At 37.5% G+C, this 23,454-nt stretch overlaps 1 protein-coding gene across 1 annotated transcript in view; it reads left to right on the top strand.

The window, feature by feature from the left end:
* The window catches only part of LOC113451224 (vomeronasal type-2 receptor 26-like), a 30,976-nt gene extending 18,424 nt beyond the window's left edge, over positions 1-12,552 (top strand). Inside the window, exons 3-4 of the mRNA XM_026722597.2 lie at positions 10,552-10,678; positions 11,654-12,552. Of these exons, the coding sequence (XP_026578382.2) occupies positions 10,552-10,678; positions 11,654-12,552 (1,026 nt within the window). The remainder of the gene's footprint in view (positions 1-10,551; positions 10,679-11,653) is intronic.
* The last annotated feature ends 10,902 nt before the right edge of the window (positions 12,553-23,454 follow it).

Raw genomic sequence — 23,454 nt, 5'->3', positions numbered from 1 at the left:
TGATAAGGCAGACCCTCCCATTCTGCTACTTGCAGTCCAAGCTGTGGCCCCTGACCAGGATGATATTGTACTGGACAAACACACAGTAATTCTGCAAGTTCTGTTCCCGAGACAGAGGCATCCTTTTTACAGTTTTCAACCATTTTCTGAAAAGAAGACTGAACAATAGAGTCAGGAGGCTTTTGCCCTGTATCTGCAACAGCTGAAGGAATGGAATAAAATTCAGGTGAAGAAGGAGGATCAATGACAACATTTGTATAAGGTGAAGGTGGAGGTGTTAAAAGAGAAAGTTCATTGTGACAAAATTTTTCAATTGCATATCTACATAAATGCCACACCTGCAAAACTTCTATTTCTGCTCTAGGTTCAGAATGCAATGTATTCCCTATACGTTCCCAATGAGTTAATTTTAAAGACCCCTCTTCTGGATACCATAAGCACTGAGCTGCAATCGCCTGGACCAGCCTTAAGAGATTTTTCTCTGGTACCTGAGTATTATTTTTCTTCAACAAATAGCCTAATTCATGTACATGCTTCCTTTGTTCCTCAGAAAGTGAAGACCCCATACTTGCAGAAACCAAAAAATGGTTGAGAAACCCCAAAGCGTTGAAGGTGCACCAAATCCTTGCCGGACGAAGTAAGAGGGTCCCTGTTCGGGCGCCACTTGTTGTAATGATGAGGTGTTTGATCATGATCAAATGAATCATGATCACTTTATTGGAGTCTAGTCTTGTATTTATACACATTTTTAGTAATCCTCTAACATTAGTTAACTTTGGTTATTGCTCAACTTTCGTTACTGTTTAGCATAGTAATTAACACAACTATCTCTAGTTAAAGTCTAACACATGTTTACTTCCTCTCTCTAATCCTTCTTTGCATTAGTGATTTTGTTTGCCTGAGTTGTATTTGTTTTTGGAACCTTCATTATCTGAGTTTTGCCATTAAAATAATGACCTTTCTGCAATTACAACTCTACATCCCCTCTTTTCTGTTGCTTTCTGACACTATATCGATTTTTCACCTTATTTTTCCCTTTCTTGGTTGTTTTTTTAGAACTTAAATTCTCCATTTTCTTTTCCTTTTTTCCCTTTTCTTCCTCAATTAAAATTATATGTCCATTAAAGATGGCTTCTTCTTCATCACCCCAACTTTCTTATTGTTGCATTTCCTGATAAGTAAAAATCACCATTTCTAAGAAGAGAAAAATAGATCCAAAAGAGCCCTTGCCTTCTTGTTCCTCTTCTTTTAACTTTTCAAATTCAATTTTCAATTCTTCAACAGATACCATTGTGAAAAAAGTTTAAACAACCCAAATGTTTTTTTAGTCTTTCAAAAGATAGTTTACAAATGTCCCAAAATCATCAAGTGATCAAAATCAGCACAAACTGTTTCATTTAATACTTTCTTCTTTTAATACTTTCTCTTCCTGGGGTAGAATTCAATTACACAATTCCAAGGTAATTTTTTGAAGTTTTATTGCAATTTAATCTCTGATCTTATCAGCTCCAAGCAGTCTCCTTCAACAAGTCTTGGTATAAATCATTTACCTCTCTTCCTTCCCACTTATAGCAAAAATATTTTATTTTATTTTTTTTTATAAAAGTTTTTATTGTTTTTTAACATACAAACAAACAGACAAAACATAAAAACATCAGCTCCCCCATATTTATATACAAACAGTGAGTCGGTTGGTTCATCAGTTTTGTGCGTTCACTTCATAGTCACAATTACAATTACCTTATATAATAACTCTTATTGTCAATACAAACTTATAAATCATCATATCATTATTTAAAAAAAAAGAAAAAGTTTGACTACACTTTTATTTGATCATGCCTTTGTGAGATAACTATATTTTAAATGATTTATTCTAAAACAAATCATATAATCATGCCAGTTCTATCCTAAAATAAAAAGGAAAAAGGAAAAAGGAAACCATTATATAAGTATAATATCCAATACCAAGCATAAGAAAAGAAAAATAAATTCAATATTATTCCTTATTATCTAGCATTTCAAATATTCTATTTTTGTATTTCATCATTCAGCCATTGATAGAAAGGATCCCAAATTATATAAAATTGTTTATCTTCTTGCTCTCTGATTTCAAAAGTCAATCTACTCATCTCAGCACATTCCAATATTTTCTTTATAACTTCTTCCTGTAATGGAATTTTCTCATTTTTCCAATTCTTTGCAAATACAATCCTAGCCGCAGTCAATACATTTACAATCAAATATTTCAACTCTTTACTATAAGCATCTGGTAAGATTCCCAATAAAAAAAACTCCGGTTTCAAGTCTATGTGCTTCTTTGTCATTTTTTCCAGCCACATGTGGATTTTAGTCCAATATTTTCTAGCATCCTCACAAGTCCACCACATATGGTAGTATGAACCAGGTTTCTGATGACATTTCCAGCATTTTTCGGATTTGTTCTTGAACATTCTTGCTATCCTTGTCGGAGGAAAATGCCACCTGTAAAACATCTTATACAAATTTTCTTTATAGGCTGTAGACATTGTCATTTTATAATTTTGCAACCATAAATTCTGCCATTTCTCTAAATCAATCCCATATCCAAAATTCCTCCCCAAGCAATCATAGTTTCCTTAACTTGTTCTTCCTCCAGCTTAATTTCCAATAAGTAACCATATAATTTTTTAATCACCTTTTCATCAGTACCCATCAAAATCTTATCTAAATCAGTTGGTTTATCATAAAATCCCTCTGTTTTGGAATCCTCATGATACTTTGCATGTATTTGCAAATATGAAACCAATTCATCTGTATACCTTGTTCCTCTAATTTTTGTATCGATTTAAGTTCACCCTTTTCATCTAGTAATTCCCCATAGCTAACTGTTTGTTCCTTTTTATAAATTATAGGGTAAGAAAACGCTTCTATCGTCGATAACCAAACTGGAATTTTCAAATAACATTGTTTTTTTGTCTTCCCCAATTTAACCACAGAGACTCCTGTATATAATGTCTTCTAAAATACCCTGTGTTTTGGTTCCTTTATACCATAAAAATGCATGCCAACCCAACAACAAATCATGACCTTCTAATGTCAACAATCTAGTTTTCCTTAATGTTATCCATTCTTTAACCCACATCAAGTTTGCAGCTTGGTAGTACAACTCCCAATTAGGCAGGCCAAACCCTCCTCTAAATCTAGCATCCTGTAAAAGCTTTAACTTTATCCTTGCTTTCTTGCCTTGCCATATATACTTCAAAACAATTTTATTTAAATCCTCAAAATATTCTTTTCCGAGCCTAATTGGTATTGTTTGAAACAAAAATAAAATTCTGGGTAGAATGTTCATCTTAATTGTTGAAATCCTTCCTATTAATAACAATTGTAGGTTTTCCCATTTTTTCAAGTCTTGAACTATCTGTTGTTTAAGTTTAATATAATTGTTCTCCTTTAATGTACTACATCTCGACGCCAAGTATATCCCCAAATACTTAACCTTATTTGTAACTTGAATTTTTAACAATTCTGCCAGTTCTTCTCTTTGTCTCAGCAACATATTCTTTGACAAAATCTTTGTTTTATCTTTTGTTTATTTTCAGACCGGCCACCTCCCCATATGCTCTCTATCTTTTCCAACAGCTTCAAGGCTGTTTCTATAGGATCTTCCAGGATAAAGACTAAGTCATCTGCAAAAGCTTGTAATTTAAATTCTTCCTTTTAATTTTCATTCCTTTTATAGTTTTATCTTCTCTGATATTTCTATTCAACACTTCCAAAGTCAATACAAATAACAAGGGAGAAAGAGGGCAACCTTGTCTTGTGCCTTTTCTTATGTTAATAGGATCTGTGAGTTCTCCTCCATCATTACCTTAGCTGTTTGTTCATTGTAAATTGCTTCTATTGCTTGAATAAATCTTCTAGCAAAGCCCATCTGTTCCATTAAAAGTAACATAAATCTCCAATTTACGTTATCAAATGCCTTTTGAGCATCTAAAAATATCAAAGCCATTTGCTTTTCAGGATGGGCCTCATAATATTCCAAGGTGTCCAGAATTACTCTCATATTGTCTCTAATCTGTCGTTTTGGCAAAATCCATTTTGATCTGAATGGATAAAGTTATTCAGATATTTTTAAGTCTTTCTGCTAAAATTGAAGCGAAAATTTTATAATCTGCATTTAATATGAAATCGGTCTATAATTCTTGATTTGAAGTAAATCCACCTCCTCTTTTGGAATAAGTATAATATAAGCCTCTGACCATGTTTTAGGTATTATCTTTTTTAGCATAACTTCATTCATAACTTCTAGCAGTGGAATACACAATGATTCTTGAAAAGTTTTATAAAATTCTACAGGAAACCCATCTGGACCTGGTGCCTTTCCATTATTTTGTTTCTTAAGTGCTTGGCTTAACTCCATCATTGTTATATTGCTTCCTAACATTTCTTCAATCTCCTTAGGTATCTTAGGTAAATTTGCATTCTGCAAGTATTGTTTAACTTTCTCCTCATCAATATCTTCTTTCTTATACAGATGCTTGTAGAAGTCATAAATAATTTCTTTTTTCTCTCTTTGCTGCCATGACAAGTTTTACCTTGGTCATCTATTAACTGCAATATTTTCCTTGACTCTTTCTCCTTTCTCAGCTTGTATGCTAACCATCTACCTGGCTTATTTGCATCTTCAAAATAATTCTGTTTAGCACTCCTAATTTTCTGTGCCAGTTCTTCTTTGTCTATTAAGTCCATTTTATGTTTAATTATATCCAATTTCAATTTAACATCTTTTTTTCTGTGGCATTTTCTGCAGTTCTTTTTCGAGTCCTTTATATTCATCCTCCAAGGCTTTAAAAGCTTGCCTTTTCCTAATATTCTTTTTTCTTGTATAGTCTATTATCAAGCCTCTGGCATAAGCCTTCATTGTATCCCAAACATTCTGTATTGAAGTATCTTCTTTTCTATTTTCTTTAAAGAAAAAGGCCAGTTCTTTCTCCATCCACTGTAAATTCTTTCTCCTTTAAAATAGTATTGTTTAACGTCCATCTCGATCTTTTTTTGTCCCTTCCATTTAATTGTCAATGGATTATGATCCGCCCAAGTACTTGTTTCAATATTTACTTCTTGAACGCTAGATATTAAGTCTGTTGAAATCCAAATCATATCAAGTCTGACCATGATAAATGTCTATTTGAATAGAAAGTATATTGCTTAAGTTTAACATTTCTTTCTCTCCATATGTCTTTTAGAGTTAATTCCTCTGTCATTTAAAAAAAAAGGATTTAGGAAGAGTTTTTCTATTATACTTTGCTGCTGTTGCAATATAGTCAAGTTTATTATCCACAATTCCATTAAAGTCTCCCATCATAATTATATTAGCATAGTCCAGTCCAGCCATCTTAGTATGTAATTTTTTATAGAATTCTTCCTGTTTGTCATTCGAGGCATAAATTGCAATCAAAAGTATCTTTCTATTATTGTCCATTATTTCCACCATTAATATTCTCCCATCGTCATCTGTATAAATCATTTTAGCTGGAATAACCTCTTTAATATATAAGACCACCCTCTTTTCTTACATTGAGTCAAAGAGGTAAACAATTTCCTAGTTTTGGTTGTAATAACAATTGTTCATGTTGCTTTTTAATATGTGGTACTTCTTGTAGACAAATTATATCAAACTTTAGTTTCTTTAATTTATGGAAAATCTTCCTTTCTCTTAGCAGCTGAATTCAGTCCATTTATATTCATTGTAATCAGTTTTTTCTCTTCCATGATTATATTTTATATTTAGATTTAACCACTCTCGTGGGTCTTAATTCACGCCGATCTTTAATATCTACTTGTCCGCCTACTGCACCTTCTTCTTTTCCAATCTCCACTTGTTCCTCTTGGGATTCACAGTTAATGGGACCTCCTTTTCTGCCTCTCCTTCTCTCTCTCCAAAGACTTCTGCGTAGAACAGTTCTGCTTTCTCGATTGAATCAATTCTATGCCTCTGTTCCTGCCACGTAAACATCAATCCTTCTGGGATCAGCCATCTGTAAGACACCTTTTTCAATAACATTTTTGGTCAGAATCGATATTCTCTTCTCATCTCTCTCACTCTTCTAGGTATTTGTTTTAAAACCAAGATTTCTTTACCTTGTATTTCAATATCTTCTCTCTTGCCACTTGTAAAATTTGTGTCTTCATGGATTTTTAGTAAATCTAATATGGACTTCTCTGGGCAGATTATTTCTCATCGCATATCTTGTAAAAACTCGATATATCTCATCTATTCCATCCATCATCTTCTCTTCTGTTATCTCCAACGCATCCGCCAAGATTCCTACCATTATCGCAGCTAAATCTTGTCCTTTTTCTTCTTCTATATTTTGAAATCTAAGATAGAATTCTGATCTATCCAACTCCCACTTCAACATCCCACTTTTTTCTTGTTCAATCACTGTTAGTCTATTATCAATATTTCCAATCTTCTCCTCTCTTCGTTTGTCCCCTTCTTCGACTTTTTGAAGTCTCTCCTCATATTTTGTCATCATCTGTTGAATACTTTCCACTTTTTCCTCCGTCCTCCCTGTTCTTTGTTCAATGGTATCTATTTTTACCTTAAGATCTTAAATTCCTTGCATAATCATCTGAAAAGATGCTCTTTCTTGTTCTTTTCTTTATCTTACTTTAACATTGTCTGAATTGAACGCTGTCCAGATGGTGGGGAGGCAGAGGTAGACATAGAAGCACCCGAAGATATAAATTTCTTACTCATTTTAAATGGTTCCAGCTCTTCAAATTCTTTCAAATTTTAATCCAAAAAGCGTAGCCAATTATAATCCAAAATGAAAAGGCCAATAATAAAAAAAGAATCAATAATGAGAAAAAAAGAAGAAAAACATGAAAAAGAAAAAGGAAAAGAGCAAAAAGAAAAAATTCTTCAAATTCTTCCTGACCTTAATCCAATTAAAAAAAAAATAGTCCACAAAAGAGCATAAAAATAAAAATAAAAACCCAGTAGAACAATAAACAAAGTCAAAGCCAAAAAGAAGGAAAAGAGAAAAAGAGGGGAAAAACAAAACAAAAAACAAGAGGAATAAATTTCTTCAAATTCCACACCTTAATCCAGCAAAAAAGAAAGAAAAAAACCTAAATTGAAAAAAGAAAAAAGAAATAGTCCATTGATATGCATTAAAAAAGAAAAAGCAGAATCCAAATAGAAAGGAGGAAAAATAAAGTAAAATAAGTCAAAATAAAGTAAAAATAGAAAAAATTCAGAGGCTTCCCTTTGAAAATAAATCAAACTTAAAAATAAAAATAAAGACCTTAATGCTGGTGGAGGGGGTGGCGGAACTAAAAAAAAGAATTAGAGAAAGAAAGTAAACAGCAATACACTGCACTCTATTTAATTGTCCAAGGCTCTAATTATGACTCCTTCTCTTTCCCACAAGCTTCAAAGCTAAGCCATAAATATCCAGAAAGACACCTGTAATAATATTCTACAAAGCGCTTTCCTCTATCTTATCAGAAGATGTCCTTGGGGAGAAGTATTTCGTCTTTTCACAGTTCAAATAAAATGTTTCCAAGCCTCTAGTTGGCAGTGTTACAAAGTTTCTTAGTTCTCACTTTCCCCCCCTCCCTCTCTGAACAGCATAAAAAAGAAGAAAAGCCAGCAAGGAATACACAAACATATAAAAGCAAAAAAAAATAAAAATAAAAATAAACAAAGGGAGCCTCTAGCCTAAAAATGAAAAATCCAAAGGAAGAATACAACATATAAATATAAAAAGGAACAGTCCAGTTATCCATAAATAACAATGAAGTCCGGAAGCAAAAAAAAAAAAAAAGCAAATAAATTCTCTCTTTGACGCCTCCCTTAAAAAAAAAAAAAATGCCGCTTACTCAGTTTTGTCAAAAAAAAAAAATCACACAGATTTCTATTAAACAGAGCGAACTTTCCAAACTCAAAAAAATTAAATAAAAAAAAGTTTCTCACCCAACCGACAAACTCTCTCTCAGACCCGTTCTTTCTGGAGCCGCCCCGACTTCAGCAGCATGGGGGCTGCCTCTCCGCCGCCAGCAAAAAGAGCTTCACCCGGGTCTTCCAGGGATTTTGCGATATCCCCGGAGTCCTCAGGGTACGCTCTTCACGGGACAGCATAGGTCCGTTTGGAGCTCGATTGCAGACCGTATCGTCATGGCGCAAGCTCCTCCCTTCTCCCAAAAAGATTTTAATTTTTAAATGTCAGTGTTTAGAAACCTAATGTTCCCTTGGCTTTAATTTTTAAAGTTAGTTACCTTCTGCTGTCAACGTGGGTATTTCTGATTTCCATCTGCTATCTCTGTAGGGAAGGAAAGTGAGGAGAAAAATTTTTTCCCTTTCCCTTTCAACCGCAGCTTTATGATCTTCTGGGAAACAATGTATCACTTAAAGAGCCAAAGTTCCAGGGTATTCAAATGTTGCTTGTTGTCCTGGTTCAGCCAAAAACTTTCACTTTCTCAACTTCCTCCTGCACAAAACCTGTCCAGCTCAGAGGTTGTTTGTGGCAGTCATTGCTGACTGCCCCTCCACTGCCTTTGGAAAAGGGAGTTAAGCTGGCTGAGGAAGGGGGTTGCAATGCTCCCAGACCCCTGCCCTGATCTCCCCTCTCTTCAGTTATCCCTACAGGATAACTAATAGCCTCCAAATCCAGCTGGATCGGAGGCACTCCAGCAGCGAGTGTGGCAGGGATCATGCACAAACCCGAATTCCTGCCACCTCTGAAGCCTGACAAACCGGAATTCCCCATTAGGAAGTACTTTTGTTGTACACCTGGATATGGTACTGCCTGCATTGACCCCGATACGAAGTGCCCCACCAATGCCGAGGTCAACATCCAAGCCATCACCACCCACCCAAAGATGCAAGGGGGGGAATTAAGTCACCCCCGAAAAGACGGCCTAGACATTTTTTCAGGGCTCAAAAAAAAAAAAAAAGACCCAGCCTTATTATATGAGAAACACGTTATTACTGGGAAAGGTGTTAATTGGATGGATGTCTATTCAACAGAAACATCTAAGTTTGTCAACAATGGAGGCTGAATTCTCATGTTTATCTTTATTATGTACAGATTGAGTTTATTGAGCAACTATTAATTGATATGGGAATTCATGTAACATATTCTATTGTTGTTTATGAAGACAACCAATCAGCAACACAGATGGCTTCAAATCTTGCTGTTAAGACAAGATCAAAACACACAGATTTAAGATATTTAAATGTGAGACAATGTGTGCACAGTAAGATGATTAAGCTGGAATACTGTACATTAGAAAATAACATTGCAGATCATTTTACAAAAGCCCTAGGCTCTGTAAAGCATAGGGCTTGCTGTGAGGATTATGGACTTAGAATGTAAGGTTGTATATATTGTCCTACCCAAAGGGGAGCATGTTAGGAATGTAAGTCAACCTAGCAGTTGGGTTTGAAAGTATATAAACCAGGATAGACATTTTAATACTGTCTCTTTAACGGAATGCTAAAATGGTAATTGGGTGTGGTTCTTCAAATGGTCATAAAATGGAGCCAAAAACCTGGGTTGTTCTGTTGTTCTGGAGAGTGTTGCCATTCCTATTTACTGTTGTTGATCATAGTTGGATTTGAGGTAAGTCTGTTACTGCAGTGGTCCCCAACCTTTTTTGTGCCACGGCCCGGTACTGGCATCACAAAATGATTTGCGGCCCGGTATCGGCATCAGCACACATGACAAGTCAAGGTGAGCCGAGCAACTGGCCAGCCAGCCATCCCTCGCTTCTCCCCGCCACCTTCAACTCCTCCTTTGTACCTTTGTCAATGGGCTTTGCTTTGGGATGGCCGCTTGGCTCGCCTTGCCTTGGGTGCTGCAAGAATCCTCGCACCTTAGTTTCATTCGAAGCCCCCCCCTTCAATGAAACTAAGGCGCGAGGATTCCTTCAGGACCCAAACACCACTTTCCAACCGGAAAAGCTCACCCAGAAGCACTTTCTCGTCAAACAAGATGGCGGCGCCCAGCAAACCGGCGGCCCGGTAGAAAATGGTCCACAGACCGGTACCAGTCCGCAGCCCGGTGGTTGGGGACCCCTGTGTTACTGAACTGTTTTTGATACTGGACTTTGATATTTGGATTATCCCTGGACTGAAAACTGACTGCTTTAACTGTTAATGACTTGGACTGCTTATTTGAACTTTGTTTAACCATTTACTGGAAGTAAAAACCTACATTTTTCTGTGCAGTGTATCTATGTTCTGGTTGTGTGTTATTCTTTACCACTCTCACTACCTCTCCCTGTGTGTGCTCATTCTCCTAACAGGAAATTAGCTCAACAAATCCCATGCAGGGGTAATTGTGTAAGTTGTCTGTGTGCTAAATTTGGTTGAAGTTTGCTTGGTGATGCAATGGATGGCTATTAAATTGCTCTGACTGAAGGAGATAGAACAGACTGGATGAAATAGATAAATTTAGTTTCCTTGGAAAATAAAAAATAATTCCCTTCCATAAAGGAGAAAAAATACAAACTCTGTTAAATATCTCCAATTTCAAAATATTCTATGCTTATCATCAGGTTCTTCCACTTTCTCGTTGCAATAACCCTTGTTTCCCTGGATCTCGGAAGAAAGGAATTGAGGGGGATCAGTTCTGCTGCTATGACTGTGTTCCATGTCCAGAAGGGAAGATTTCAGATAAGAATGGTAGGCTAGGAATTCTACTATCTTTATTAGTCTTAAGCAAATTTTAGTAAATTAATTGATTGCATGAAATTAATAGGGGGATATTCAATAAATGGAATACAAATAAAGGATAATCCTAGACATGACCAATTCCAAAAATGCCAGGGGATTTCTAGAAGCCTGGCACTATGACAAATCAGTCATCAAAAGACACAAAGACATTAAGAACATCTATAGACTATGCAAAAGACACATTCATCCGGCCCAAAAAGAGAACAAAGAGACCCCAGCAGCTCTCCACCAGTAATCAGTATTCAGGATCAGCATTCCTTAACTCCAAGGTTAAGTTCAGACCAGCAATCAAGTAAACAAAATCCCAATCAAGAAACTGCCAAAGAGCCATCAATAAAGAGCCCAACTAAAGAATCTCTAAGACTTTCTCCTCCCACACAGACAGGCAAGACAGTAGAATATAAACTGAGAGCAAACAGTATTCCTTACTAGCACTGATGATTTTGTTTATTTATTTGTTTGTTTATTTAATTTATATTGCCACCTAGTTGCACATGGTAACTCAAGGCAGCTTACAGAATATAAAATCTTATTTAAAACAATAAAAACAATAAAGATAAGATAAGATAAGATGATAAAATCCCCCTACCCTAGTGACAGCAGATCACATGAGCCATTTAATGGGCTCTATCCCACTCTGGGTTCCTCAGGCCTGCTGGCATAACCACGCCTCCAGAAGAGTATTAGAGTGGGAGCCATTCCAATCTCTTGGGAAATGATGTTCCAAAGAGAGAGAGCCACCACAGAGAAGGACTTTCTTCTGGGTCCCACCAGGAGTATCTCCCTAGGGGATGGGACCCACAGTATTCCCTAGCTAGGGTAATGAAATGTCTGCAGGGAAACAAGTAAGATCAGAGAGTACCAAGCACCCCTCAATAATATGAAATGCCAAGATGAAAAAAACATCCTTGATTTTCTTTCCAGATGTGGAAGGTTGTTTTGAATGTTCAGAAGATCATTATCCAAATAAAAAAAAGAATGGATGTATCCTGAAACTGCTGGTCTTTCTAACTTTTGAAGAACCCTTAGGAATTGGTTTAGCCTCAGCAGCTCTTTCTTTCTTCTTGTTGACATCATGGATACTTGGAATATTTATTAAGCACAGGAATACTCCCATTGTCAAAGCCAACAACCGGTCCATAAGCTACATCCTCCTCGTCTCTCTTCTGCTCTGTTTTCTCTCCTCTTTGTTCTTCCTCAGCCAGCCTGGCAAAGTGACCTGCCTTCTCCGACAATCAATGTTTGGCATCACCTTCTCAGTGGCCATTTCTAGTGTACTGGCCAAAACCATCACCGTGGTTGTTGCCTTCATGGCCACTAAACCAGGATCGCACATGAGGAGATGGGTGGGGAATAGATTGGCTTTTTGTATTGTCTTTTCCTGTTCTCTCTTCCAAGTGTGTCTTTGTATTCTTTGGTTGTTGACATCTCCCCCATTTCCTGAGTTGGACATGAAATCAGAGCTCCAAGAAATGATTTTACAGTGCAATGAAGGCTCAGCTTTCTTTTTTTATTGTTTTTTGGGCTACATGGGTATCATGGCTTTTGCCAGCTTTATTGTGGCTTTTTTTGCCCGTAAATTACCCCACAGCTTTAATGAAGCTAAGTTCATCACCTTCAGCATGTTGGCCTTTTGCAGTGTGTGGATCTCCTTCTTTCCAGCCTATCTGAGTGCAAAAGGAAAAGCCATGATAGTTGTGGAGATCTTCTCCATCTTATCCTCCAGCACTGCATTATTGGGATGCATATTTCTGCCAAAGTGCTACATCATTGTTTTGCGGCCAGACCTCAACCAAAGACAGCAACTCACAAAGAGAAATTAGCTCAGCACATGATATTACTGGCAAAGAGAAATTGCTGAAAAAAATAAATAGAAGGAATGCTATCTATAAGAAAAAAATATACAAAATTGTTGTATTTATTTTATATATATTTTTAAATAATGAATTACTTCCAACTATCCCCCTCTTTTTTGGCAAAACATTTTTCTAGGGAAAAAATTAAAAATTGATCTGATCAGGGAGACTCGATGGGTACTTTTAATTTTTCTGATGCAAAGGGGAAGGCATTGATAAGAGGCAGTAGAAAAGGATTCCTTCAGTGGTTCCCAAAAGAAGAGTGCTCAACCATTCCATGGCAAATGTTCTGGAAACAAATTTACAGGCAATTTTATTATGTCCTGAGGACCATGTCTTAATCCCATTACCCTGAAGCTGAAGGTGGGACAGGAGCTGCAGGAAGCTGCTTTGTCTTTAAAAACACGTTTCTACTTTTCTCATCCAGAGAAATATAATATTCTGCCTTTTAATATTTTTTAGAATATTTCATTCTCCTAGGAGAGGAGTAGGTGCTAACTTTCTACAATATCCCCCCTTTTTGTCAAAATATGTGGGTCAAACATACATATTATTGGCAAAGGATTAAAAATTGATCAAATCAGGGAGTCTTGATTGGTGCTTTTAATGTTTTTGATGCAAATGGGAAAGCATTGATAGAGAAAATTCTTTGGATTCTTTCAGTGGCTTGCAAAAACTTTCAACCACAAAGGTCTAGCAGCCAGGGGAAAAGTTCTTAGAAAGAAATGTATAGTATTCAATTTTCCATGCCAATTATTTTCAGGTGTTTAATGCACTTTCTGTGATCTTACAGTCAGGTTTCAAGTAAGCACAAATCCCAAAGTTCTTCACATCCATGGTTTTCCTTTAAATTACAGGCTGCCCATTTCCAAGAGATGGTTACTAAACCTGCCCTAGCTCTTAGTTTCCAGGGTTTGTGAGGCCAGATTGAAGTCAGCCAATATGCAATCCAGGCTATTTAGTATTTTTGAAACTGCACACAATGAACCCTGGACACATACTCATGAGACCACCAGTGCAACACATCCTGCTTTACTTGGAAACTGGGCTGTATCATGTAAGTCACAGTCAGGACTTGGGGTTTGGAGAACTTTTTTCTGCTATTTCTTCAAGAGAAGAGATTGCCAGAGGGGGATACCCCCTCCCCCATAGGATTAGCAGGGTGATATGATTACTTGGTCCTTAGTGCCACAAAGCAAAAAAATGCACAAAAAGGAGCTAGGAGCAGCCAAAAAACTATGAGCAGCTTTGTGTGGGGGTAGGTGAAAATGATAACCTCTGTTTAATTCTGAATGTGTGCTTGTGTATGCAGCTATTTTTACAATACAAACATGCTGGATAATTTTCCCTCCCATCAGACAGAAGTACAAGGTGTTTAGAACTTGGTGTGGCAACCACTCTCAAATACAATCCTTACATGAGTATATTAAACTGATTAAAATATAAATGAAACAAAAAATTTCCACCCTCCCTCCATAATCTTTCCAGCTTCTTCTGGGGATTGAAAAGAGCCATTTAGTCTTTTACTGGTTTGTGTCAATTTACTTTCCTTCATATCTCTGGGTGGCATTAAGCTTGGCCTGGTGGTATGGGTAGTCAGTCAGGCTTGGGAAGGCCTGCTCTACTTTGGTTGCTGTGATGACTTTCTAATGGAGGGCTGGATCCAAACCCAATTACTGGCTCCAATGGATGAAATGTCTCCACATGTTGCAGAGCTGAAAGAAATAAGAACAAAGATTCCTCCCCCTTTTGTGGGTAATCCTCCCAGGAAAGGCATTGCTTGCAGGATAAGAGATGACAGAAGTGGAGTAGATAGCTTGCAGGTAGGGTTTGAGGAAAACAACAGCAACACATCAGTATTATAGTTACTAAAGAGATAAATCAGTTTCAACAAACTGGAAACAGATGAGAAAGGGAAAAAAAACTGGATTCACATGCTTCAGGAAAAGGATGGACAGATGAAATCATTTAAACACACAGTAAATGCAAGGATGAAACTTTTCCTGTAAAGTAACTTAAAACATTTGCTCATAATCCTGGGCTTTTCTTAAAAGCACAGAGAGGAAAGGAAACTGAACTTAGTGGTCTTTACTCTGTCTAGCTGGCCAAACTAATAGAATGAAGGCTTTTTTTCCCTTTCTCTTCAGTGCTCCCAATTCTTTTCCAACAATTTAAAGTTCATATCTTTAGGGATCCAGGACATTTAACAGTTACAATTACCTCAAGGACACTCAAAGACTTACACACACAAATACACACAAAGACCAGAAAAACAAAACAGAAAAGGGAAACAGAATTCTAAGGTTTTACACATACTGTTCATTCCCACCTTAAATCTCAGTTAAATTAGGGAATGCAAAAATCTTAACAAACATACCCCATGGTTGCATGGAAGACAGGAAGAGAAAAAAAAACCAAATCAAAAGAAGCAAAAGAAACACACACACACCCCAATATTCCTATTTATATATTTCCCTTTTCTTTTAAGTACCTTTATTTAGCCAAATTGGTTTTCCAGTTTTATCCCTGAGCAAAGCCCACTTCTAACACAACCTTTTTTCTTTTTCTTTTTTCATGCCCACCTGGACAGGCAACTGCCTTGTTTAGTCCCAGACACCGAGCAAGTCTTTCCGGTGAAAACCGGGAGTGATGTCACGGTGATACAAGTCACAAGAGAATGGAGCTCTCCATCCCTGCATTGGTGGTTTCTTGCTTTTGGGCTCTGAAAAAAGTCAAAAATGCCCTGGAGCGGTGGTTGAAGAAAAGGAGGGGCATTGTGTAAGGTTCCAGGGGAGAATGCACTCCCCTGTAGAGCCCTAGGGCTTTCTTTCCCCTCTGTGCCATGCCAGGAAGAAGAGGCAGCAAAAATGGCTCCCACGCAGCCAGAGACAGCTTCAACCTAAGAAAAGTGCTGGAGTGGAGCCAGTGAACAGTGTTTGGAACTAGGTGGGAAGAATCCTTTATATTTAAAGTGCAACTCCAAGAAAAAGAGTGACTCAGAAATTACTTTAAAGTTGTAGTGTCTCAGCACAGTGAGTAAAATTTCTAGATTTTTAAAATGGAAGTAAAAGGAGGAAAAAAGAAAATTTGCTAAAAATACAGAAAACTTGACTTTTTATTTGGACAAATGCTGGCTGTGGATAGGCATTGTAAATTGCTGGAACCACTTATATAAAAAGTTGATATATTTGCATTTTGGAGAAAATGGTAAAATCAAATAAGAAATAAGGAAGATAAAGTGAAAACTGATGCAAGGGCACTACCTGCTATCAAAGAAAGGCAAAATATATTCCCAAAACCTTGGTAAAGGCCTGGCTTTGGAAGACTCAAAAAGGAGAATAAGGAAAACTTTACCATTAAAAAGACCCCTGAAAGTTTCAATATAGACTGATTTTATTTTTGAATTATCTAGAACAGATTGACTAACTTGGGGATACAAAGACTCCTGGACATTGGACATTGGATTCTTTGTTTGAGAAGTGACTTTGGCTTGGATAAAAGGTTGTTGGATTATTGGACAAAAACAAATAAAGGAAACAAAACAAAGATGAATGGAATTTGGGAAGAAATCACATTGGATATTTAGAATATGAAGGAGACTTTGACAAGAAGATGTGAGGAGATATTAAATAAAACACAAAGCATGAACGTAGACCTGGAAATTAGGACACAAATAACAAAGAGAAACAGGATGTCCAGGAAGAGGAAGAGTTAATAGAAAGAGCAGTTTGAAAAGTACAACAGGCAAAACAACAAATAAAAAATAAATGATAAGATGGAGATAAAAATAAAAATGATAATGATTGATGATATAAACCAAGGGATAATATTTTAAGTGAAGTTAAACAGGAATTGGAATTGCAAGGAGAGAGACGGGGTAAACATAGATAACTTGAAAATGAGACAAGTAAACTGGGTAGAAAAGGGAGAAATGTCTGAGAGGATGGGACAAAAAGTGTTAGCATTTAGAGGTAAAGATCCATGAGAGGAATACAGGAGACAAGCTAAGAAATGAATAATCCAAGTTTTATTGTGAGTGAGAGATGATGGATAATTTAAAAAGGGCTAGAAATTAGAGAAAGGAGGATTAACCTCTATAACTGTCTGGTTTGGTTCTGCAACCCAACAGGACAGACACAGACTTCAGAGGATAATTAGGACTGCAGAAAAAACAATTACTACCCATCTGCCCTCATACTGCACAAGTCAAAAAGAGGGCTGTGAAAATATTTACAGACCCCTCACATCCCGGACATAAACTGTTTCAATTCCTTCCCTCAAAACGATGCTGTTTCAATTCCTTCCCTCAAAACACCAGAACAAGACACAAGAACAGTTTTTTTTTTCCTGAAAGCCATCACTCTGCTAAACAAATAATTCCTTCAACACTGTTCAACTATTTACAAAGTGTGCACTACTATTACTGTTAATCTTCTCATCACTCCTTATCACCCATCCCCTCCCACATGTGATTGTAGGACTGTAACTTTGTCGCTTGTATCCTTACAATTTATATTGACTGTGTACTAGTATGATTTGATTGTTGATTGTAGGCTATGACCATCATTAAGTGTTGCACGTTATGATTCTTGATTTTTAATGAATGTATCTTTTCTTTATGTATACTGAGAGTATTTACACCAAGACAAATTCCTTGTGTGTCTAATCACACTTGGCCAATAAAAGTATTTTATTCTATTTTGTTAAGGGAATATAATTTTTTCATTGTAACATGAATTAATCACAAGGGAATTTAGAATTTGAATGAGAGTAATTTTGAACATGTGATATGGAATAATTAAATAACAATACAATTTAACATAAATATGTGTATGATTAACCAATTTATATAAGATTGCTGTAATATATATGAATATTAACATTTTATTTGAAGGAAGAGGAATGACATCTAGAATTTGCTTGATATAAAAATAACAAAAATAATATATTGATACAAGATAATAATGAAAGATTGTAACTTAATAAAACAACTGTACTATTATTAGAGTTATATAACTTGTCCAATGTAAATATGATGAATACTATTTTATTTGTAATAAACAAGTTGAAAAATGTGAGTAGAAAGGGGATATTTTTTAAATATAATAGTGGCATAGTTAAAAATCAGAAAGGGTATAAATAATGGAAGATTATAACCCAATATAAATTGGTGAATTTTTATTAGAATTATATAAGTCTGTTAAACACCACAAACATGATTAATAATATGTTATTTGTAGTTAAAAGAGGGATATTCAGAATATGGAGATTGACACAAAAATAAGATATTGAAATGATGAATAATCAAAGAATGAAAGATTACAATTTAACAAAATATATGTATCAATATTAAAATTGTCATTTGTAATAAATATGAAGAATATTGTCATATTTGTTCTAAAAATCTGTTGCCACATTGTTCACACAACGATATGTTTGTAAAAAACAAGAAAAAATAAAACGTATTTTTTTTTTTAAAAAAAGCATTGAGGAACCAACCATGACCCTTGAGCTATAGCATTACATGTTTTCCCCTCCAATGTAGGGGTTCAATTTGGCTCTGCTGGGTCCCAGCGAACTGAGTTTCCAAGTGAGACAACTGCCCTGCCAGCAGTTTTTGGAGCAAAAGGGATCTGGGAGGACTCTGGTTCCTTATCAGAGTATGGATATCTCCTGTAGGGAGTCTTCTGCCTAGCAGTTTTCAGGCAAAAAAGGGTCTGGGACAGAGATGGTATTCAGCTGCTGATGGTATTCAGCAGGTTCTGAACAGTTCTGGAGAATTGGTAGCAGAAATTTTGAGTAGTTCAGAGAACCGACAAATATCACCTCTGCCTGGAGATTTTACAGTATCCTTTCCCTGCCATGCCCACCAAGCCACACCCACAGAACCAGTAGTAAAAAAAGTTGAATCCCACCACTGGTCTTGGAAGACTCCACTAGTCCCTACAGTGAGTATGGCTACCTCCTGTTACTGGATTTTTCCTTGCTCACAGTTTTAGGTCTCAGGAAAGTCCTAAAAAGCCTCTGCTTGCTTCCAGAGGTTAGGGCCCCTTCCTTTCATAGGGCTTTGCTCAGTGACTTCCCAGCTAGTTGCCCCAGTTCAACTATCTCATTCACTTTTCCATTCCATTTCACACTCTCTCTCCCTTTCTCCCTAGCAGAAGGTCCTGTGGTCTCAGAAAGCTAAACGTAACTTTTTTTAAAAAATGCAAATAAGCCAGGAAGATGGTTGGCATATAAATTGAAAATGGAGAAAGAAAAGAAATTGATACATAGGCCGGTACATCAGAAAGGGACTTTATACTACAAAAATGAGGGGGAAAATAATGAGTCAATATTATTATGAAAAGGTGTATGAGCAAGAAAAAGTTTCAGAAGAGAAAATTAAACAATATGTGGAAAAAGCAGAATTACCAAAAGTACCAGAAAACGTAAAAAATAAAAACTATGTTAAATGAATAAATATCAAGTGGTCAAGAGACAAAAGAATAATAAAACACCAGAACCAGATTGGCTGCGGGCAGAATTTTACGAAATGTTTACAAGATATTTTAGGCCTACCAATGTTTGGAAGTCTATAATGAAGTATTGATTGATACAAAAGTACCAAATTCATGGATGGAAGCAAATATTACTTTGATTCCAAAATAAGATTCAGATTTAATACAGATTAAAAAAATATAGGCTCATATCTTTACTGACTATAAAATATGTGCTTCAATAATGGCACAAAAATTAAAAAGGTTTCCAAATAAATTTATACATTTAGATCAAAATAGCTTTTAGCCTAAGAGACAGATTAAGAACAATATGAGAATGATTTTAAATACAAAGGTAATATACCATAAACAAATGGCAAAGGTGATGGTAAATGGAGATACAACAGAGAATTTTAATATAAAAAAGGCACAAGACAAGGATGTCCACTATCTCCTTTACAATTCATATTGACATTGGAAGTGCTAAATATAAATATTAGACAAGACATAGAAATTAAAAGTATGGAAATAAAAAGGGAACAATATAAATTACAGGCATTTGCAGATGATTTGGCCTTTATCTTGGAAGACCCATAAGAAAATGGACTCAAACAAATTAGGAAAATAGAAGAATATGGTGAAGAATATAGTAGAATTTGTAGCCTACCATTTTGATTCGAAATCTTCCCTTCTAAGCATGGAACACAGTCATAGCAGCAGAGCTGATCCCCCTCAATCCTTTTCTTTCAGGATCCAGGGGAACAAGGGTCATTGCAACATGAAAGTGTAGGAATCTCTTGATAAGCATAGAAAGTTTTGAAATTGGAGATATTTAAAACTGTTCTGTTGTGGAACAAAATACGGACTCACAGACTGGAGTTGAATTCAGCTCTTTATTAGCATCAGTAACTTCAACTAAACCCGAGCCGCGGCAGCCTCTTTTATAGCGGCTGCTCGCGGCTCGTGGCCAATGGCATCATTTTAAACTTCCCACCGATGGCGGGCCAATCGCAACAGTTGTTAAACCACCAATCGCTAGGCGGCACTGGTCGTCCAATCAGAATGGGGTATTACGAGTATGCAAATGTCTATATACAATACCCCTCCCCCTTGGTTAGATCCAACGCTATGTTACGTAGTAGCATAAGTAGGCGGGGCTTTTGTGGTTCCTACTTGACCTGCACAGCTCAGTCTCTGTGTTGACTTTGGTCGGTTTGAACGGGATTACTGTCTCTCCTGTCCTTCTCTCTGGAACCTCCTGGAAGGGTGAGTCAGCCATGCCACTCCCACCTGGTTTTCTCGGGCCGGTTGAGTCAGCTTTACCACTCCCTCCTGGCTTACCTGCTCAGGTTGAGTCAGCTTGGCTGCTTCTTCCTGTCCTCCAGCTCCTTTTTTCCAAACTCGCCTTCCGGTAAGTAGTTTTTATTTTTTGTTGGGCTTTCTGGAATGGGTTGGTGATTTGTTTATGGAGGATTAATGGAGGGTCTTCCCTTTCTTTAATATTTGATGGTTCCCCCACTCTCTGGTTTCGTTATTATTTATTGGAGTATGTGTGTGTGTATGTTCTGTGCTTCGGGGCATGTCGATGGTCCGTTCGATAGCTCGAGACCATAGTTGCTTGATGTACCTCTTCCAGGTTCTTTTCTAACTGGTATGACTGGGCCCTGTTATTTACGTTATTGTGGCTGGCAGCCACAATGGGTCTCCAGTAAGATTTTTCGCATATACCAGGTCGCCTGGTATAAATGTGCGGTACTTACTGGAGGAGTCTGGTGGCTTTTCAGGGTTGTAGGTGGGGTGCAACCTATCCAAATATGTTCGCAATTTTCTGCCCATTAACAGTTCAGCTGGACTCTTGTTCGTTGATGTGCTCGGTATTATATGTTGGATTGTGAGCATTGTATTGATTTTGTCTTGAATATCACCTGTGTCAATTTTTTCCAATGCCTCTTTCGTATATCTAATCATGCCCTTCCATTTGAAGCCGGGTGAGCTGGCGCTGTCAGGGCATGTCATATGCCCTATTCTGCAAGGAATTGTTCAAAAGCTAAGACTGTGAACTGGGGGCCATTGTCCGAAACTAGCAAATCCGGCAACCCATGCATGGTAAAAAAGCTTTCTTAGTTATTTGGTGACGGCTTTGGTTGTTGTGGAATTCATGACGCTGACCTCCAACCAGTTCAAGTAGGCATTGACAACGATTAAAAATGTATATCCTTTTGTGGGTCCGGTGAAATCTATGTGGATTCTCGACCAGGGGCCTCTTGGTGTCTCCCAGTCGAGGACCGGTGCTAATGGGGAACTAGGTCTGGACTTCTGACATTTATTGCATGTTGTCACCCATGTTTCAATGTCTTTGTCCATCCCTGGCCACCAGACGTAGCTTCTGGCCAAGGACTTCATCTTTACCATACCTGGGTGTCTTTCATGCAACATGCCCAGCACTTCTTCCTGCAGTTTTTTGGGAACAACAACTCTATCCCCCCACAGTATACATCCTTTCTCAACTGACAGTTCAGTTTGCCGGATTCTGAAAGGTTTAAAAGTTTTGTTCTTATCGTTTTCTGGCCAGCCCCTTCCTACCCAGTTCAGGATCTGAGTCATCAATGCGTCTTTTCCTTTGCGATGTCTGATGCGGTGATATGCAGATTTGGTAATGTTTCCATTTGGAGTGTTGATGAGCTGGGTTGTCGTCCTGATCTGGTAGAGGTAAGCAGCTCAGTGCGTTGGCATGGGATATTGCTTTTCCTGGTCAGTGGATGAGTTTATAGTTGTAGGCTGCAAGGAATTCTGACCACCGTGTCATCCTTGATGATAGGATGTTGGGGGTGGCTCTGTTCCCTTCCAGAATTCCCAACTTGACCCCCGATATGGCGGCTAAGGCTTCTCTATCCAGTTGGCTGTAATTTTTTTCAGCTTTTGACAGCGTTTTAGAGTAAAAGGCGATCAGTGCCTCTCTGCCATCAGGTAGTGTGTGGCTGAGTATGGCGCCCACACCGAATGTTGATGCATCGCAGGTGACAGTCATTGGCAATGTGTTGCTGTATTAGATTAATACATATTCAGACGTTATTAGGTCTTTAATTCCCTGGAATGTGGCTTCTTCTCATTGGCTCCAGGTCCAGGTGGCTTTTTTATCGAGTAGTCTGTGCAGTAGTTCTGCTATTGTTGCCTTCTGTGGCAAAAAAACATTGTAAAAATTAATGAGTCCCCCAAATACCTCTAAGTCTATTTTATTTTGGGGTCTGGGTGCTTCTTTTATGGCTCTTTTTTTTCTGGTGGGGTGGATTCCTGCTTCATCAATAAGGTATCCCAGGAACTCGACCTGATTTGTAACAAGTTGGGATTTTTCTTTTTTGACTTTGAGTCCTGCTTCCCTAAATCTTTGCAAGACTTCTCTTAGTCTGTCTTTTAGTTGCTTTTTATTTCCGGTGGATACCAATACATCATCAAAATAAGGGACCACCCCTTTTAGTCCTTGTAGGGGTGCTCCATTAGGCTTTGGAAAATGCCTGGAGCCATGCTGACACCGAATTGTAGCCTGTTGCATTTGAATGCCCCCCCTGTGCATTACAATAGTCTGCACCTCTGCCGTCTCAGGATCAACCAGCAATTGTTGATATGCTTGCACGAGATTGAGCTTTGCAAATACTTTTCCTCCCCCCAACCAGTGCAAAAGGAATGGGGAACTACTGGAATGGGGTATGCGCTCTGCTGTAATGCGTGGTTTAGGGTGGCCTTATAGTCACCACAGATGCGCACGGACCCATCTGGTTTCATGGGGGTTACAATCGGGGTCTCCCATCTTGCATGGTCGATTGGCTCTAGTACCCCTTGTGCAATGAGTTTGTTCATTTGCTCATCAATTTTTGGCTTTAAGGCAAAGGGGACGTGTCTGGCTTTTAAATGGATGGGGCTATGTTCGGGTTCAGACTAAATAATATAGGGGTCCCATGGTACTTGCCTAACATCCCATCAAATATGTCCTGGAACTCCTTCATCGGGCTTTCTTCCCAGTCCATTTCGGAGACGCTGTTGATTCCTGTCACCTCGATTCCTAAGGGTGCAAACCATTCTAACCCAAGCAGGCTGGGGCGATCTCAGTCGATGATTGTCAATGGAAGGACCTCAGTATGTCTTTTGAAATTTATTTTGAAATGTCCCAATCCAACTACCGGAATCTTGTTCCCTTGGTAATCTTTTAACATCAAACTTTGCTCTTCGAGTTCTTTTCTTTGGATGTCGGGTATCAGGTTTTTTATTGTGTTCCATGATACCACTGACAGATATGAGCCAGAGTCCACCTCCATTTCGCATGGTTGTCCTTCTATTTTAACATTTATACGAACCTTTTTTGCATCGGTTGTTCTGGCATTTCCAATGATGAAAG

Source organism: Pseudonaja textilis, chromosome Z (assembly GCF_049901715.1).
Source record: "Pseudonaja textilis isolate UNSWEBS1 chromosome Z, rPseTex1.2, whole genome shotgun sequence".
NCBI lineage: Eukaryota > Metazoa > Chordata > Lepidosauria > Squamata > Elapidae > Pseudonaja > Pseudonaja textilis.
The sequence above is the reverse complement of the archived record's forward strand: the minus strand, read 5'-3'. Positions and strand labels throughout refer to the sequence as shown.